Genomic DNA, 20,495 nt, shown 5'->3' with positions numbered 1-20,495 from the left:
TACATCCAGGAATTTGCGTTTGAACAATGGTTTGTGCATATTTTAAAGACGCTGAACAGAAAATAAGTTCCTTAAGAAGATTATCAAAAAAGGTAATTTAATTAACTTACTACCGATGTGCATTCTCAGCATTTCATTGTTTTCTCAATATACTCCACAGAATACTGTAAGGTAATCAAAAAATACTCAAAGGCACTCCAAAGAACCTGTACTGTAAGTTACTCCAAATAGCCAAGTCCTTCTAATACATATTCTTGACAGGTAGTCTTTTGAGAGGTACAGGATTCATTCAGGGAAAGAAAAGACTGAATGCAAGCTAACAGATTTAATGTGTAACTTTCAGATGAGCCTGAAGAAAACACCTAGATTTAACTTTCACTAAAAGATATTTTATGTGAAAGGGTTAAGCGACTCGTTCTTCACACCACACTTCAAAGGTATCCTTTATTCCCGTCTTGCTCAGCTGCCAAATGCAGACCTCTCCAGAGCTCCTTTTTCAACCATAGATGTCCTAAAAAGCCTTTTAATGTTGCCTTCTAATCACACCCTCAAGCATGTGCGCCATTATCACTTATTCTTTAAAAATCAGAGCTAAAAGCAAAACTGATTACTGCAAGAAATCTGTCTCCTTGAACAAAAATTGATTCAGAGTATCTTACTTAAAAGAAAGGATAGAAAATTAAAGGGATACTGTTATGGTTAATATCTTTAAAAATGTTTAATTTGTCTTCCTTCTTGGAAGCTTAAAATTGAAACTGCTTTCCAAATCAAATGTATTCCCCCATTTACACAAATTTTTCTGGCTACGCTTGAGACCTTTTTGTTTACTTCTCAACTGCCTACATGAACCACAGCTAGAATAAGTTATTACACTATACAGGACATTTATTCAGATATAGTTTTTAATTCCATAAAAGCAATTCTTTTTTTTTTTTTTTTTTTCAGTCAATGGCATAGCTCTGTAAGGTCTATGATGTTCATAAATAAATAACATGCCCAATAAACATATAAATCTCCATGTATTCTTGTACTTCTTTCTTCTTTATTTTTAAAGCGTATACCACAATTACATGAACTACTACATTCCTGGCCCAATTCACTGACCTCTATTCCCGTTCCCACCAGCCAACCAAGGAAAACCCAAATGAGAAACCTTCTTCTCCGTGTCCGACAAGCCTCCAGGCTTTGGCACAGTTCCTAGAATATTTTTGCACCTCCAGAGCAAAGTAGGTTAATAAAGTCTCTGGTCATACCCTCTAGATAGATACCTAGTTTCCCACAATAATCATCCCCAGCATCTGAAGGGTCACTATCAGCTTTCCCTTGCAGCTCTCATCCTCCCTACCACCCTCTCCCCGGGCTGGGGGGACGGGGACAAAGCAAAACAACAAAAAATAGTGACTAAACTCCTTTTTGCCTCATTACTCCAACGAAGCTACACAATAATCGCTGTGAACCAGCGCAGCACCTCATCTCGTTTATTATCTCAAGACTTCATCTTCCAGCTTAAATCTCTCATATTTCAGCCATTCCTTTTTTTCACCACTGTCATGTTTGGCTGTTTGCCAGCATATGAAAAAATCAGAAGAGTATTCAAACCAAAGTCTGCAACAAATACTTGAAACACAGCACTTCATTCTAAAGTAATTACACTCCGGTGTTCTCCGCTACCACCAAGGGAAATAGTTGTATCTGTTGGTTAAGTATTAAGCCTCAGGACTTCGATACATTTGTCGTATGAGGCTCACAGTACCTTTTAATTTTATGAAATACTGCTATTTATATTCATCTCCCCAAATTCTGTAGTAATGATAAATCTATGAACATTCATCAAGGTTTTTACCTGGAAGAGGCAAATCTTATTTACTCACCTTTCAAGTTTCAACTTATATCCCACCCATTCCTTATTATAATACAAATATTTATTACAATAATACAGAATACAGTATTGCAACTCAGAATACTTCTTAGTTGCCACTCTCTCTTCCATTCCCTTTACCAGAAATTATTTTAGACAACAGTATTTTTATTTATCTGTCTTGCACGGGAATGGATCACAGAACTTCAAAATATTACTTAAAATATACGTTAAGCTTATAAGGTACTGTAATTCCCAACACCAACATTTAACAATGGCCACAGTAAACACTAACCAGAGACTCTCAATTCCTCCTTTACTGAATAAACCAAAACTATGACCTGAGAAACAAAACAAACAGCACATCTGACAGAAGTTCTTTTAGTGCTACCTCTTTCAGAGACAATACAGCTTTTTCTCGTAATGGCAACTGAAGATAATCCTTCACATATTTTGACAATAGTGGTAAAGAGCCCAACTACATTACGGCAGCCTCCTATACAAGGCAACCAGACGTCAGTTTTTCTGATGCCTGCTCTGTACATTTTACTCATGCAAATTATTGTAAACTGCTATTTTTTTTCCTGTGTAAAGATTTCTATGTGATCAACACTGCACAGTCATTCCTTCTTTCAATTACTGTAGGAACAGAAGGGACATGTCAAAACACAAGTGTGAAATAAACTCATAACCTGTACGATCCAGCAGTCTAGAAGATGCTTTAGGGTTATGGGATATTCTTGGAATGTGAAAGAAGTGCTTTTTATTTTAGGATATGTTAGCGAAGATTTAAGAAAGACCCACAGCCTTGCAAAGAAGAAAAAAAAAAAATCAGGCCTATATTTATTAACAGGGAGTTTAAAGAGAGATCAGTCTCCCATTACCATGGACCAGTGAAGTGAATGATCCTCTGTCACATACCATCAAGTCTCATAGCGCTGTAAAAATTCCACCTATTTCCTTGACAGTCTCAATTACACTGGAGCCATAACCACTCCTTTTCATTAGATTGAAAAGGCAATTTCAGAAATATTAAGATATTAGAGTGACAGACTAAAATAGACAGGTAAACAGTACCTTTGAATTAACAGCCTGCTAAGAGTGATACAAGACGTTTTAAAATTCTTTCATGTCTGCAACAGGCAGAATGTGTAACCAATGCCATTTCTCATCTGTTGATAATTCTATGAGAGATCGTTTGGCTTACTACTCAAATGACTGAAATATTGTAAAATTTGCAAAATCTAAATTTTCAGGTCAAAGCAAGTCCTTGCCTAGATTTTTTTTTTTTTTAAGAAACTGCTTGGTATTGAGCATTTGGCAGTCAGCATTGTTCTTGTCAAAGTTCAAGTCCTTTAACCTTAACTGTCTACCTTTGTAACGCTTCCCAAGACTTACCGTGACCCCCTTTCCCACTGTGATAAAGTATATGACCATCACTCAAACCAATAATTAGGGGTTTTTGCAAGACAGGACAGCATCACTATGACAATGTTATAGCTAATGCTTACCTGAAGGAAATCATACCTTTTCAGATGACTTGTTAAAGCCAGTGAATGAACAGCCAGCTTCAGAACTGAGAAATTTTTCCCTTGCAAGTCTACCTGAATGTTTAATAATCACATAATAATACAGGAACAAAATAAATGATCAATGTAAAAACTGATGACTGATTTTTTCTGGTCTCTATTGCTGACTTTATTTTTGTTTCCTTTTCCAGGATAGTATTTTCAGACTGAAGTAGAATTGAGTAATAAATTCATTATAATGATCAATAACTGAAACATTAATCAGTGATATCATCAACCATACCAAACCCTCAGAGATTAAAATATAAATGTACTTCAGGTATAAAATGAAGGATACATTACTGCAGCTCTGTTGCAGCTCTATTTTCTATCGCTAAACAGAACGTGCCACACATTTCTTTTACTGGCATTCACAAATAAAGGAGAGATCAGTCAGAATGGTCCTGCTCCTTTAATCCCATCCTTCCATAATATTTATTACATTAGCTTTATGTCTTCATTTAACACATTCGATCAGGGCCCAAAGGTGTGACACGCTTACTTGCCAGCAATTAAAGTCACTGGCTTAAGTTACAAAAGGTGTCATAAGACAGAGTAGCAAAGTTCAAAGGTTTATCAAAAGGCCTTGTCCCTTGTTCCTCTCCGAGTGCTGATGCTGGCAGGACGGTACCCCTACACACTGTTGAAAGGTTTTATTTTTTTATATCAGTAAATGTCTACAAGACTTGTCAACAGAACATAAAAACCAACCAACCCTGTTAATCTCGGTGCCAGTGCCCAAGTAAACAGGCACGAGAAGCAGGCGCTGGAGGAGACCGCACGCTCACGAAGGCGGCACAGCTTCAGCGATACTTGGCCTTTTCTTCCCCTTTTAAAACTTACCCACAATATGTAGTCTTAGTTAACTATTTAAAATGTTACAGGATCTTCAAGGAAAGTGTGTTTCTTCCCCCCCCCCCCCCCCCCAAAAAAAAAAAAAACAACCTGAATTGTTATAAACCAAACTAATTTACATCCTAAACAGCAGCTCCTTTGGTTTCACAACTTCAACCAAAGACACACCAAAGTCAGACCTGCAGGGCTCTGGTCTAACCTTTTAGTTTCAAAGCTGTATTTAGTTATAAATTATCTCCATGAACTGACCCGAAAATCCTAATACATGTTTCTCTATTCTGAGTCAGCCAAAAAACTTGTGATAACATAAATCACTACCATGGGTGTAATTCCAGTCTTGGGACATTGTAAAGTAAAATCCAGACTCTTGGAAGAAAATGCAGAATTTCAAAGGGGAATGAAATTAATGGCTCTAAACACTTTAAATCCAAAGTTTAAACAATAGTTCAGTATGAAATAAAAATGATTACAGAAGGATTCCCTTTAGTGGGTCATACGATAGGTGACAAAATCTTCTTGGGAACAACTGTGGGAGTGATGATATATACATTTAATATTCAAATTACCAAACACCTGTCAGTTCTTAATGTTTTAGATGAGGCTTTAGATGTGTAAACAGTAGCATAAAAATGATAAGGCGACATCCCCAAGACAGAGATCAGAGAAAAAGCCACAAGTAGGTCAACGCTGGTCCCGATTCTGTCAACATTCACCTACTTTTCTTCAACTGCTTCAGAAAACAATAAACAATCCAAACCTAAAGAACACAAATGCTTTTCTCCTTCAGCAGGGGCAAAAGGAAAGCTGCAATTCAGGTTATGGGCTTGGGTAAGTATGTCAATGCCCTGCTGTCAAAAGCACAGCGGAAGACATTAATCCTGACTTTTCAAATACAACCAATGAGCAAATATGCTCAGAAAAGCACTGATACCTTGAGCTATCTATAATAACTTAAAAAACAAATAAAAGGTACTTTCCACTTCATAATTAAAAACTGCTTTTAGTTAAGCTGTTAGGTAGAACTACTATTCACTTGAATTAAATCAGGTGACCCATGGTAAAATAGATTTTAAAAATACATATATTTTTGCCTGTCAGTATTGCTTTACGACATTCTCTGTTGGAATACTTATGCATAAAGACCGACAGCATGCAGGATCTGTGCTAGTTCTTCTTTAGCCACTGACACAGAAGTATTCCACAGAACATGGACCGAGACTCTCCCTCTCAAGAAGCCGTATGCATCTATATGGAGAGAATAAACATCTTGCTCTGCCAGAACATAAGCGGCAACTTTTAATCGCTTTAAGATTTAAACCTGAAAAGAATTCTAGCAGGTCTTAATTTCATGTTCTTTTGTTCCAGTTCATGATCTGAATATTCACTTGTGAAGCAGCACTCAACAGCAGACTGACAATTCGGGACACTGTCACATGAATGCTAGTTCAGGCGCAGTGGATGGGCTGCCACGAACGTGGCTGTGAAACTGCACCCTTAACCAAACGCAGCTCCTAAATTAAAACTGAGCCTTTCAAATCAGGTATTTACTATAATTGTCAGCAAGGATGTGGTATATAAAAAAAATCTGAAAACGTCATGGCCAGTAACAGTGAATTCATTTGGTCAATTCAAAAGAGGGAAAAGAATAAAGGGATGAGGAAAAGCAGAGTTTTCCCTATTTAAATTAACAGCAATTATTATGCGGGAGCTTCTCTCCCCAACAATTTGAATTTAGACATAAAAATAAGGTAGATGCTAGTTATTACTAATTCTGTTTATTTCACTTTAAGAGCTGGGTATTTTTCTTGATACAACCCTCGGTTGTTTTTGTGTTTGGGGTTTTTTTTTCATTTACATATGCTGAACTACAGGAAAACATAAACCATTAAACTCCATTGTCCTTTAACTGTACATCATGTTAACAAGATCAGTTTCCCGACCAGTGACTTAGAGGACATGTGCCCTTAACAAAACTATTGGCAGATCTTCATTTTCCGAGACGTCACTTTCAGCCTGTGTCTATTCTTGTTTGTTCTGGATCCGTCCTTGCAATTGAAATAGCAATCATGACTTGAAAAATGCTAATTGAATGGAAGACGCCTCACTTTTGTTAAAAAAGCAACAAACACCATCTCAATTTTTCTTGTATTGTTTTGACTGTCTATTATTTTTTTAAATGTACATGAAGAGTTAAGAGCTAGTTTGCGGATGCACCTTTCTAACCTGTTAGCCACCGCTCAAGCCAGATGCAATGACTGTTGAAGTCAAGGCACGCTTGGATGGTAAGTACTCTATACAATCTACGCTGTAACCTTGTGCAGTATTACGTTATGCATATTAATTTCATGAATACCGTGTCTTTCCATGACCTATTTGATCCACATCCCTTCAGTCAGTCAGCACAATAACAAAAAGAATAATTTTGCTTCATCAACATACCCACAAGCTACAAATCAACATCAAGGAGGTCTGGTCGACAGGATATCAAAAGCACTTGGCAAGAACACAGGAGAGTCAGAACGCACTGAGAGATGCAGAAAATTCTCTTCTTCATTTTACCTAAAAACACTAGCCTAGGAATTGATAAAATTAAGAAAGATGGATCGCAAGCAGCCTGGGAATAACTGACATATTCTCTTCCTCCTTCCATAAAGCTTACCTGCAAGATATCCTCCCTCCAAATAAGAGATCTGAAGTAAATGAGCCAACAAGAATTTACAGAAACATCCAAATAAAAGTTATATTGCTATATGAGAATGGCCTTTTTAACAATGCTTTTGTTCTGCTTACTACGTAATCTCTGGGGGGAAAAAAGCTCTTATTTAGGGCTTTCAAATAGTTTCATATCGGTTGTCAAGGGCCTTTAAAAACAAAGGCAGAAGGAAGCCAAAAAGGTACTCTTAACAGAGACAGACATACGCTTTTGTTCAGAAGTCAGCACACTGTGAGCCCCCGCTCCAGACAGAAGTGCCATACATAAATGAAAAGGGTTCAAAATGGACTGTGATATAACTTTTCCTGTATTTCCTGTAATAAACCTTAACCTATTAATTAGGAACCAAAACAGTTAAAAGAAAAATAAAATGGTTTTCAGTGAAACAAAGTCCACTGACCCAGACCACATGCTACTCTCTCCTTCCTAATCTACAACTAGATTGGCTTTCACGTCTCATTCGCAGAGCTCAACAAGTGCTAGCCCAGATCTTAGCGACTGCTTCACATGAAGAAGATCGCTTGTTTCTGACAATTGCTACTACCTTTATGGAAGACGTTGTGCTATTCATAGACAAATATTCTTCAATAGTTACAAGAATTTATATTAAATAAAATAATAAAATGCATTATCTGAAATTAAAAACCCTATGCACACGTTCAAGAGAGAAGGGGAAGTCAGTAGCCTTTCAGAAAAAAACTAATAATGTATCTCAAAGCCAGAATAACTACTTGACCATCAGTTCAATACCATCCTCAGCGTTATCGCTCCCATTAAGCAAAGGCTCCATTCTGACACTACATTTAGCTTACAAAATGAGGAAAACTGTAAGAGCAATGCCTGGTGGTACCAGAATAATGAAGAATAATATTGCCATGAAACCAGGAATAGATTTAGAATTAAAATTTGGAATAGCACTATTCCAAAATGACAAGTAAACTACAACACCAGTTTCTCTGGTGAGCAATTTTTTTGCACCTATTAAAAAGTATTTGTATATGAAAGAGAATGGGGGAAAGAAAATCCTTCTCTAGAGTTCAAGGATTGCTATATTTCCCAGTATATTTTACTTTTCCACCAACTTACCTGCAAGTGTTCTTGAGCAGAAAGCTCTGAATTCATTTTTTTCAAATTACACATAAATACCATCATACCATGTTCTAAGAAAATTAAAGAAATAACAGAATATAATTTATCAAAGTACATATTCTACAAAATGACTTTGCTATAACATTCTGATGTTATATCCAACATCATAAACAGCATAAAAATTCCACTCACACACATATGCTTCCAAGCCTTTATAGAAAAATACCACATCAGGAAATTAAAGAATGATACTACTAGGACACACTGATTCTGCTACAGCCCTCATGATTAAAGCTCAAATTCTTACTAAGCACTTTTAAACACTGTACCTGGCCGTGTTCCAAAGTCAGCCATAGCCACAGAAGTTATTTAATATGAAGGCTGATACAAGTCTACCTTCATTTAACCATCACTCTCACATAACAAAAGAAGATACAGCTTTAAGTATTAAAATGAAGTCCAGATTGTTCTGGTGTTTTGGTGTGTGAAATAGCAGTGCGCTTTGGTAAAAGGCTGTATTCACCTGACGCAGCCTGTCTAGTCTCCTGTTCCCTCTTCTGTGAAGCTGTATGTGCTCGCGTCCCCCCGCGCCGTACCGGTACCACGTTGTATGCACTCACACAGCACACGCCTGAGACCAGCTGAACACAACTGTCAGTTATTCCATGATTACCGAAACTCCCAATAGGCAATTCGTAGCAAAATTACGGAACTCTGAAACCTAGAAAAATGTGTTGACAATTTCACTGATCAAGGCTCTCCGTGTACTCCACAATATATAATCAAATATTGAAAGTATCAGTACCTTAACAATTTTAATATATTATACTTTGGCCCAGTTAGAGCATTTCTGGCCATAGGCGAGTTGGGGATTTCCCTAAAAGATATTCGGTTCTGTGATCTGCGTGCTTGAATCACAAGTATTTGCACAGGTTTTACATCCGCAGGCCAGTCTGCAGCCCCTTCATATGGCATATAGGACATACTAAGGAATGCCAAACGTTTCCGTACAGCAGATGACTTTGCTCTTTTCCAGGTTACTCCTACAATGCACTATGGATGGAGCTCTAGTGATTTCCACAGAGAAGTAGTATTTATTTTCTGCAATTTAGCCCTCGTATCTAAACACTATTGTCTTCAATTAAACATGCTGTTGGTAAGCTGCACTTCATACAAAGTACCACAGACAATACTGGAAAATAAGAAAAAGGGGTGGAAGTGATGAAAAGGACAGTCAGAACACAGTGGAGGAAAAAAAAAGTAAAGAAAATATGTTACCTATATTATTGTTTTAAAAAGCGTGGGTTACTGCTACAACAAGATTAATTTTTACAACCATTCCGTGTTTAGATAGCAGATAATTGCTATGGTTTGTACCACCTTTGGCTACCACCCCACTCACTACGCATCCCATCCACTACCACTGCATTCACTTTTTCCTTGTTACTCCTTATTATGGTCAAATACTATTATCAATAAATAAATGCATTAACCACATACGCCTGTATCCTTTACATACATATTTGTACCGCCTGTCATAAACCACTTTCATTGAAGCATCTACTACCTCACTCATGGGTCTACTTTTACAAAATTGTATGTAATAGTTTGACTCACAATAAAGCAAAACTTACAGCATCTATGTGATGTATTTTCAAATTATAACGCTGGGGCTTTGTCCATTCCAACTACACTTAACTGTTTGTAGAACAGCTGAGCACACCCACATTAGACAACTTTGAGAGCTATAAAGCTTCTTCCTGGGTTTGAAAACCAATCTGCACTATTCCAGCCCAGACAAGACAACTGTCATCTTTGAGAAATGTCACCAGTGACAGATGCAAGCCACAGTCCTGGCCCCGGCCAATGGGTATCGCACGTGCAGCAGGGATTCTCCATCTCCTCCACCCTGCACTGCCAGTTAACCCATCCTCATCCCAAGTCTCTCCTCCCAGAAGCTCCCACTCCTCAGCTCCACAGGCTTCTGCTCCCATCCATCTCCAGCGCACGCATCACCATACACCGCTGTTTCCATAACTGGTGACACGGGAGGAGATGGATACAACTCCAAACTCAACAGGTTACGCCAGCACTGAACAGTCTGGTTACTGGCGTAATCAACACTAAAGCTGCGCTACCTAAAAACATTACTTATTACTTTAAGACTCTTCCAACTTTACAGGTAATTTAGGACAGACTCAAACTGGCAGAAATCCAAGCTACAGCTTGGAAACTGAGACTATATTTTGTTTACAGAAAGCGATTATGTCACTGTAAATACCTGGTGCTAAGCAATAGAGAACGTAGTCATTGATCACAGCCATTAAATAATCTATTACAGAAATTTAAAATGGACATCAGCTATTAAGTACCAGGCATAGTACACACTTGAATTTCAGAAACAAAATCCAAACATTTTCAGATAGATTACTCTCGTAATAATATTTAGAACTTAATCTTTAATCAAGTGCTTACTCTTAGATTCTAAAGGCTACAGAGGAAATTGCAGTAACTGAGCCAAGCTTCTTTTTATTGAATTCTTTTGACCAGAAATAAATGGGTTTTCAGTAAACCCTAGAAGCTGTTCTGAGTACAGATCCTACTTTTTACGTTACTTCTCATATTCCAGAAGGATTTTAAAATCTAAATTGCCCCTGTATCATCTTATTCTCTGTTCCAAGGACTTTCATTTTTCAGCGAATTCAACAAAGTAGCCAGTTCTATTCTCAGGAAATCTCCAGAGTTAGGCAATAAGCACAGAAATCAGACTAACAGAAATCTAAACACAGCAAAGGTACAATCAACAAAGGTGGAAAAAATTAATTTATTCTCTGTCTCAGTTGAAATTCTATTTGGACCAGTTAGAACAGTCCCATCACATATTCTTGCTACTAGCAAGTAATTAGTGTTGCATCAGCACACCTCTCATACATACCCAGTGCTGTATGAGAATACCAGGGTTACCAAGCAATTGTGAACACCGGAATGGTTATAGGGGTGCCCACCACATAGGCAGCGTGGAGAACCTTTGTTAGACCACGCAGAATACAGATGTAAACCGATTAAATGTTGCATCCCAGTGGCACACTCCACCCAATGAAATTATCCCCGGCTCATGCAAGAAGATTGTAGCATTCCCTATGTGTCGTTTCAATCTTTCAAAAATAGAGAGGGAAAAATTTTTCACATTCTGTGTAAAAAGAGGTCTCGACTGCTCCACTGAAGCTTTTCTTATTAAGAAACCAAAGGCACGCTGTGCTCAAGTAACCAAAACTTCCATATAAAAAAAACCTGGGAGCTAGATCTCGTTGGTACACAAAATCTAGCAGTAAAGCTACTGTTCAGTATTTGCTTACAAACAACTCAGACAAACAGGACTTCAAAAGCTAACCCTCAAATACAGAACAGATGGGTCTACTCACATACAGGAGCCTACAGAAACAGTTTAACCTAAAACACAGTGTTATGCCCCCGAACGTCTCCCTCCATCATAAAACTCATTATGTATGCTCAGCTTTGCAGACTAAGCCAGCTTCTCACTTAAATTACAGTTCTTTGTGGATTTTTTTTAATGTGCCATTTTGAAAAACATTACCAATTACATTAACAAATTATTGTTCATTTTAATGAACACAAATTCAGTTTAGGTAAGCTCTATACAACTTTGAGCTAGCTTTTCTCATACGAAAAGCTGAATGTTATGTATCCCAGACTAGCAGGTAGAACCTTCCAGAGGATTAAAGATACATGAGACCCAGATACAACCATTCCAAGTCACTTGAAACATATCCCAAAGGCTTCCTTCCACTGTACCTGCCCAAAGCTATTTTCACTCTCAGTCCCATCGTTCCCCCAAGAAATCAAGCAGCCTAGCGACATCAAGCAGCCTCAAACAACACACACACTTGTTACTTGCCTTTCTTTACTGCTCTATTTGATCATACACAGTTGTAGGAACGCTTACACCTTCACCCACTGATAAACACTAAAGGCATTTGTGGTTTCGGATTAGTGAAATCCACAATTTAAACACTCTCTTAAAAAGAGGTGGAAGAGTATGTGGGGGGGAGGGGAAAAGAATATCTGAAATATGTCTTCTGAAAAATCAATATTAGACTGTAGGTCCAGTCACCAGCTGTTCCGCTGTAACATCTGCAGAATTCAGAGGAAAGAGAAAATACTGAAAGCTACCATGCTCTAACGGTATTATCAGCATACAGTTGTATGTGGATACAAACAACATCAAGATTTGCAGGTGCTGCAAAACACCATGCATCTCAAGTGACCTGTGAAATGCTGACCTTGGCATAATTCACAGTGAACTAGTCTATCCAAAATGGTCCGCGCCCAACTTTGAGAAAAAAAACGTTATCCACATTCCTTCCTTCTTGCATCATCTTACAAGACAATAATGAACAATCTAGTATATTACTTAGATAGAATTTCACCTAATTCCCAACGTCTAATTTAAATGCAAGGAGTTATTATATCCATTTCATTTAATTCAGCACATTTGGGGAATAGTCATTTAAACGTTAACAGAATGTTTCTTTTCATGAAATTTGAAAAAAAAAAAAACCCAACACCCAAAAAAAACCCCAACTGAAACATATAAGCTTTGCAAAATTTCCCATATAAAAAAAACTGAATAAGGTCATTGTTCTACTATATTTCTCCACAAATAGAGTCAGAATCCAATTTAGATAAAGCAATCCTTTAAAAAATACTGACATAGCTATTAAAGATAATCACCTGCAGATCCTTAAATTGTGATGGTAAGTGTGAAACACAATACACACTCTGCTCTGTAATGTGCCCATTGCCAGTATTGCCTCAGGCATCCTCATGGTTTCCTCCAAGAAATAACTCGATAAAACCGACTGAGGCTCTTTCTTAGGAAATCACGGCCTATCTGCATCAGACAACAGAAAAACTGCCTGAAGTATAACAGAGGAAGAGGAAAACCAAAGCAGCCAGCAGTCAAGGCAGCGCTCCTCCCTGGAACGCTCCTGTCCGGTACCCGCAGCCCGCGCAGACAGGCTGACAGTGGTGGAGAGACTCTGCCCAGCTGAACAACGAAAGGCGACATTACCTAAAAAACGTCATCCACAAGAAGTCAGGCGATTGCAATGGCATTTATATCACAGCTTCTGATGGAAAGTGTTTGCACACTGGAACTAGAAAGAACTGAACAGTGGTAATCTTTTCTAACTGGAAATTTCTGTTCACATTTTTCTGTTACAGTCTATGTAGACAAAGCAGACGCATCACTGGAATGGAAAAGCTTCATATTTACCTAGATGAGAGAAGATCATCAGCAATGCTAAATAGAACAGTCAACGCAGACAGCCAAGTCCTCCAAATAGCCTGGAAGGATTTTTTTTAAACTATTTCCGACCGTTTTATTTATTAAACAGTTTTGTTGCCCTTTACTAAAAGCAAATTTCCCTACACCAAAAATCAACATATCACACTGTAGATGTTTTCCACTCTGACAAAAAACCCCGAGTTATATTCTTGATTAGTACTGTTGTTGCATCTTAGCCAGCTGTAATATCAGTACTTTAAAAGGCTCTTTGGATTTGTCTTGGATTTGCTTAGTTTGAATGTTTTGTAGGGATCTTCTCTCCGGATAACATTATTGGTGTGGATTACCCCTTCCAGAGCCTCTTTATCCAATTCTGGTGGATATTCTGTTCCGTCTACCGGAGATATCACTTCCTGCTTACAGTTCTCCATTTGTGCTCCGTCTCATTCACAATGAGAGTGCCAGGATAAACTGTAGAGTCCTTTTGTATTTTTTTGATCAATTACAAAAAAGTCATTTTAGACTAATACGAAATGTCAGATGAAACAGTTTAAAGCAAAGCAAACAATTGTCCATCTAAATGCTAATTAACATGGGACATTTTCCTAATGTTCCGGTACTGTCTCCCACGAACAGGTGAGTTTTGAGGGACTGGAAAAAGATCATGATACCAACAAACAGCTCTAGCTCAGAAAAAAATCTCTCACACCAAACGTCTTAAAGGGTTTCATAAAACAAACTGTCATAGTTCAGCTGCTTCTAAACTTTTCATGCTTACCAGACTGGACTTATGCATTATTATTTGCATTAACTATGCAAAACATCATCGTGGTTCGCAGCGATATCAGACATCAGAAGGGGAACTTATCCTGCTGTTATTCATACTTCGTTGAAGCTGTAACATCTTTTTTTTCCCCCTAATATACATTCTAGCAATTCGTCCAAAACAAATTATCTATATTGCATACTTGCTCAGCATGACACGTTCCTTTAAAGTAACAGTGAGGAGATTATCGGTTTATCCTGGAAACGTCTTTCCTACTGCTGTGCTTAGTATCAGCATAGTGATAAAACCCTCTTAAAATAGTTCTAGGGTCCAGGCAACAATCAACTGTATGCAATATTCTTTCGATTTTTATTTAGCAATGACTTTAGTGATTTCAGGCCTTTGAAGGCCAGGAATGAACAGCAGATTTAGGCTAAATTATTTCTACTTTTAAAAGTTATGGCTGCCCGTACATAATGTCCTATCTCAGCATCAACAGCCAAACTATTTGGAACGTTATACTGCTGTTTGACTTCCTGAACAAAAAGTATCAGAAGCAAATACATTAAAAACCACACTGCAATTTAAAATTGTGTAAATCAGGTCTTTAAAAAAAATTAATATACTTTTTTCTATTGTCATTTGTAACAGATTTCCCCCAGCGATGTCTTTTAACACCGTTTCAATAATAATAAAACAGATTGCTTGATTTCACAATCTTTGATGAATGACAGTAACTTTTCAAAATTAGAGACACATACAAGACAAATACAATCCCCACACACCTTACAGAGTCATAGTTTCTTATCCCACAGGAGTGGATATATCCCAACCAACAAGACATTTTCATAAATTTCAGCAGCAGTGTTAACAGCTTGAACCAGCAACAAAAGTAATTATTCCCTGCCTGCCTCCACAGGAGTTGCAGTTCCTCTTCGCTGGTCTAGGAAACCTGCATGAAAACAGCACGAGCGCCTCTTGCAGAGGTATTAAGGCTTTACCCCTCACTCCAAAACCTATGAGCCTTGGCAGGTTCAAGGGATACTTTTTATAATAGTAATAATTATTATTATTATTAAGAATCCCACCAGATGGCAGTAGCATGTCTCCCCAGCAAAACAGGGAGCACTTCTGCAAAGGACAGCTCCTTATTCTTAGAATATACACAAGACTTCCAAAAATCAGATAGACAATTTGAAACATGAGGCACAAACTGAGTTTGTCACGGAAACTAAAACCCGGATTTTTTTTTTCAATGCTTTACAAACATGTTAACAGTGAATACTTAAAGAGCAAATTGCTCCGTTTTCAGCAAACTGGGTACGCAACTTGGTTTGTGGCAATTTGCCAAACTAGAGTGCAGTTAAGCAAATCTGCAGAACCTGGGGAAGGTACCCACACATCTCTTCCTGCTTCAGCAACTTCCCCCACCTTTTGTCACAGTTCAGAAACACCGAGCTTTGGTATCGCATTAATACCCACATCTTTACTCTATGTTAAAGCACAATGAAAACAGATAAATATAGCAATTTCATGCCGATCGTTCAAGAGAGTCTTTTCTACTTTGCCAGCTTGGGTTAAGTTCACTTTAAAATCTACACGTAGTCAAAGGAGATGACGTGCCAAGGATAGTCGATTTAAAACGTAACGGTGACTGGATGAGCAAGGATACAGTTTGTGTCTACAAATACTAGTGGCAGCAATACAAGCGTGCATGAGTTAATAATGAAAATGCTGAAGCACGATGCTTTGGCTCTTCACGAGTGAAAAACTCCAGCAGCACATTAGCTACCCCAAAACATCATGAAGTACCAGACAAATGAACTAATGACAAATGCTAATTCAACTGCCAAGTCAAACTCTCTCTCAGTAAGCTAATGGGAAACTCAATACCACACACTACTGATCACTTATTTGACGAGCTAAACTTAACTGCAGGATAAGTTGTATCTTTCTAGACAATGGAATGACACATCTGAGTAGCAGGATGAAAGACTACTTCTTCAAATACTCAAACTGTCTGTAGAATAACATCCATTTCCCTCAGAAGTACAGATAGGAACTTTTCAGTTATCTGCTAGTGCCAATACATGCTCAGAAGGATACAGATAAGCAACAGAATCCTTATTCAAAATTAGCTTAGGCCTTATGTCACTGGAAATTCTGTGTTACACTTGTACCAAAGTATACATTTTTCATGTCTAAGTCAACTTAAACTATAAATATTCAAATCAATGTTTATGTTCAGTTGCGTTATCTCACATGGCTAAAATTAAATTACACAGGCGTTCTTTCACATTTTGAATGAAATCTAAAATTCAGTTTAATTATTGCTTACAGACTGTTAAACTCAGCCTGCGTTCACTTGCAGAAGTTCATACAAAATGCCAAGAGCCTGACCACTGAGTTCAAGTGTACGTGAGCAAAGAGGAACTGCATTTCAGCCAATTACGTTCTCAGGCTGCGGAGCCTTACAGCTTTACCAAAGGAAATCTGACCTCCAAGCTTCTGCTTTTATTTTATTCAACCACCTCCCTCTTTTTTTTTTTTTTTTTTTTTTTTTAAAAGCTGTTGTTATCTTGAAGTAAAAGCTGTAGTTACGACTTTGCAAGCATAGTCCCACTAGTGGCAATTCCTGCTTGTGTGGACGCAGTTGCACGGCCGGGGGTCTCGGGATGGGTGGACACTTCTGGCACTGCTCTACCTGCCGTCAGTCAGGAGCAGACCCTTCTTTCTACACTTCTTTTTTTCCCTCAGATTCTTCATGATGTTATATTTAAATATGCAAGCTTGACCTTTTATTCTACTGAATATTACGAAAGCAGATCTCTCTCTGCACCTTATTTTTTGGCAAATAAAACCGAGAAAATAAAGACCTAGGAAATATATACAGGTAAACAAAAACCTTGTAGAAACCGTAACAAGGTCTGATCTTGCATAAGAATCTAAATTTAAGCAAGCCTGTAACAATTAAGTTAAAAAAACTCCACAGTTTATCAAAAAATATACAAACAGATGGAAATAATCTTCAGATAATTTTTTACAGCAGATCTCTTGTCAGTTTTCATTCTTTGATATCGACTTTTTTATACTGTACCACTGCAAGACCACAGCAGTGCTAACTGTACAACAGCACCCCTCTGACTTGGAAAACTTAGCATTTAAATTACCTCCCTAGGCCTTCTGAATGAAGGGACACAAGATCAGCTGTAACATTAACCTAGGCCTAGTTCGTGCAGCTCGTTCAGCCTTCTTAGCAAACATGGTTTTACTACAAACAGCGGGCTGGTTATGAGCAACCAGCTTGAAGGGCTGGGACGAAGGAATAACGTGCCTTGCTCTTCTGAGGCCTGTCCTGCAAAGCACTTCGCCACCATATGCTGGTGCAGACTGCAACCCCAGTCACGTAACACTTTATCTCAGTAAAACTGAAGTACGGACAGTACCTAAAGCAAAATTTCTTAAGCACCACAGAAAGCCTTGTCGACTGAATGCTGTGGAAGGTTCTGTAGGGACACGACACAGTCGCACACCTCAAACTTTGTGTTTGCGATACAGGAAGAGTGCTGCAACGCGCTTGCTCTCAAAAACACCACCAAGGCATCTTTCATGTTTCTAATGAACGTTTCAGAGTAGGGTAAACTGACAACCGTTTGTAAAAAAAAAAAAAAAAAAAAAAAATCATAATCATGCCAGCTTTGCTTCAGTGATCCTGAAGGGCAATAATTACATACATTATATTAAGGTGGTCACAAAATATATTAGAAGAGATTACGCTCCACTGACAGAATCCTCTGAAATAGCAGCTAGGGGAATAAAAGGACTGTAGGCAGTACTACAGCAAGACGGAAAATGCCATTTACATTTATGAGAGGAGAGCAAAGTTCAGATATTCTGTTTCAGGCAGCATATAGCATGCTACCGCAGGTCAAACAGTCTCCTAGACAAAGATCTTGACAGGTGACTGAAGAAGGAAGACATTTTCATACGCTTTTAATTTCTAACTCTTAAGTCAGGTCAAAACACATATTCTAATGTTCATTTGTTAACCTGAAACTTTAGGAAGCACAGCTTAGCTACACAACATACATATTCTAATAAAATGCGTAGAAGGTATACAAACATGTTGCATTTGTCTCAAAAGAGACTGATGGTGTGGCCTGTTAGCCAGAGGTTGCTCTTCACCACTCTAAACCTCGTTCTGCCAACAAAAACAAGTGAAGCCAACTTTCTAAGAACAGAGAAGAACCAGTAAAAAAATTTGTAGTAAGCAGCTTTCTTGTATTCTGACTCAAATGACAAAACCAAGAATGGATTATGATCTGGTAAAAAATGACAAGGAGAAAATCGGTTCAGTTTTTTTCTTTACTCACCAGACAACACCAAAGGCTCCATATCCAATAGGTCTGTCCGGCTCAATATCCAGTTGCTGTTGTGGATGTTGTGAGTGCTGATGATGGTGCGCTTTAACTGCAGCAGCTGCTGCAGCTTGTACCTGAGCTGGGGCTGCTGCAGCTGGTCCAGGGGCCTGACCCGGTGCCGGTGATGGGAAATATGGCTGCTGCTGCCCTGGGTTTAACATTGCCGCGGCCGCGGCCGCAGCTGCTGCGGCCGCAGCTGCCGAAGAGGCATGCTGCTGTACGGGATGTACCGCAGCTGCAGAGCCTGGATGCAAGTGATGCTGAGGGTGGTGGTGGTGATGGAGGTGAGGAGGAGGGAGGTGAGGAAGGTGGTGGTGATGGTGGTGGTGGTGACCTGCTGCTGCTGCAGACGTACCGCCATTGTAAGCCGCCATCATTTTTGCGTTGGCTGTTGTGCCACAAAGAGACATTCAAAAAAATGCCCTTTGATTGGATAACAACTGGGTCAAGCTGTCATTTGGCCATAAAAATGAAATCTGCTACACTTTAAAAGAAGTTGGGTTTCATCATACACGGCCCACCTTTAAAAACATTGAGCTCAACTGGCCTTATCTCTTCATGAAGCCAAACGATTTGGAGAATCTCTTCATGTGTGCGTGAGCCAGAGTGCACGAGCCCTCTTCCCCAGGAGTCCAGCTGTGGTTGGCTACTGAAACTCCATCCTTGGGCAACAGGGCTGGGTTTTGTTTGGTTTTTCCCTTCACTTTTTTTTTTTTTTTTTAAAGAAAAAGAAATAGAGCGATCAATCCCCCTTCCCTCCAGAAGGAGGATTTGGAGTCTCTCCCCTGGAACACCCTGAGAGGACTGACAAGTCTACCCCTTCCATTCCCACATCCTCTCCATCGGGCTCCTCCAAACCTCCCTGAGCGCCCAGGCACCTCCTACATAGCTCCCTCCTTCCAGACACCTGCTCCCTCAAATACAGCAAAAAAAACTTGGGAGTTTGCAACTTTTCCTCGAAGGCCTGAAACACACACAAGCACCCAGAAAAAGTGAAGAGGGACGGAAGGAGCGAGGAGAGGAGGGCGAGGATAAGGAGGGGGAGGGCAAGAGGGGCGGAAAAGAGGACAAAAATAGATGGAGGAAGAAAAGGGGACGGGGCAGGAAAGAAAGCACGGGAGGGAGGAGAGGAGAAGGGGCGAGGAGGGAAGATGGGAGCGGGGAAAGTGACAAATGAATGACAGGGAAGAGCGCGGGGCCGGGGGATAAAGAGGGGCGAGGGTGGATGCGCCGGGGGCGGCGAGGGGCGGCGGCGGCGCCCTGACAGCCTGACCCGGCGCCGGCGGCGGGCAGCGCCTCTGCGGGGGGCGCCGGCGGCTGCAGCCCCCCCTCCGGCGGGGCGGGGAAGGACCGGGGCCGGGTGGGGGGAGGGGGTCTCCGCTGCGTGCGTGCGGCAGGCAGAGGTGGGGGGCGGCGGGCTCTCAGGCCCCCGCCGCGCAGCGCCGCTCCGCCCCCCGGCCGCCGCCGCCTCGGCCGCCCGACCCGCCGCCGCCGCCGCCGCCGCCGCCGCCACTCACCTCCTCACGGAGCCCCAGCGCGGAGCGCACAGCGGGCACGCGCACCCGGCCTGCCCTCCCCCCGCCGGCCCCCCCCGCCCCCATGCGGGGCGCGCGCCCGACACCCGCCCGCAGCCAATCGGACCCGGCCCACCAGGCTCCGCGAGAGCCGCCCCCACCCAATCACCGAGCGGGACCCAGCTCGGCCGGCCCATAGGACTCGGCCGCTGCAGAGACTCCCTGACTCAGTCCCGCCCCCTTGACCCCCGCCGCCCAATCACCGCGCGCCTCCGCGCCCAGAGCTAGCGAGACCCCGCGAGATTCCCTCACCTCACACAACCCTCACCTCGGGTGGCCCCGCCTTCTTCACCTTTCCTGCCAATCACACCGTGCCGCTCCGGCCTACTGGCCAATTGACTCT

At 40.4% G+C, this 20,495-nt stretch overlaps 1 protein-coding gene across 2 annotated transcripts in view; it reads right to left on the bottom strand.

The window, feature by feature from the left end:
- NLK (nemo like kinase) overlaps positions 1-20,031 on the bottom strand; it is a 65,545-nt gene extending 45,514 nt beyond the window's left edge. For both annotated transcript variants that reach the window (XM_072882304.1, XM_072882303.1), the window contains exon 1: positions 18,531-20,031. In XM_072882304.1, coding sequence (XP_072738405.1) covers positions 18,531-18,988 — 458 coding nt within the window. In that variant the 5' untranslated portion in view covers positions 18,989-20,031. The remainder of the gene's footprint in view (positions 1-18,530) is intronic.
- Between the last annotated feature and the right edge of the window lie 464 nt (positions 20,032-20,495).

The sequence above is a fragment of the Ciconia boyciana genome, chromosome 17 (genome assembly GCF_034638445.1).
Source record: "Ciconia boyciana chromosome 17, ASM3463844v1, whole genome shotgun sequence".
Taxonomy (NCBI): domain Eukaryota; kingdom Metazoa; phylum Chordata; class Aves; order Ciconiiformes; family Ciconiidae; genus Ciconia; species Ciconia boyciana.
The sequence above is the reverse complement of the archived record's forward strand: the minus strand, read 5'-3'. Positions and strand labels throughout refer to the sequence as shown.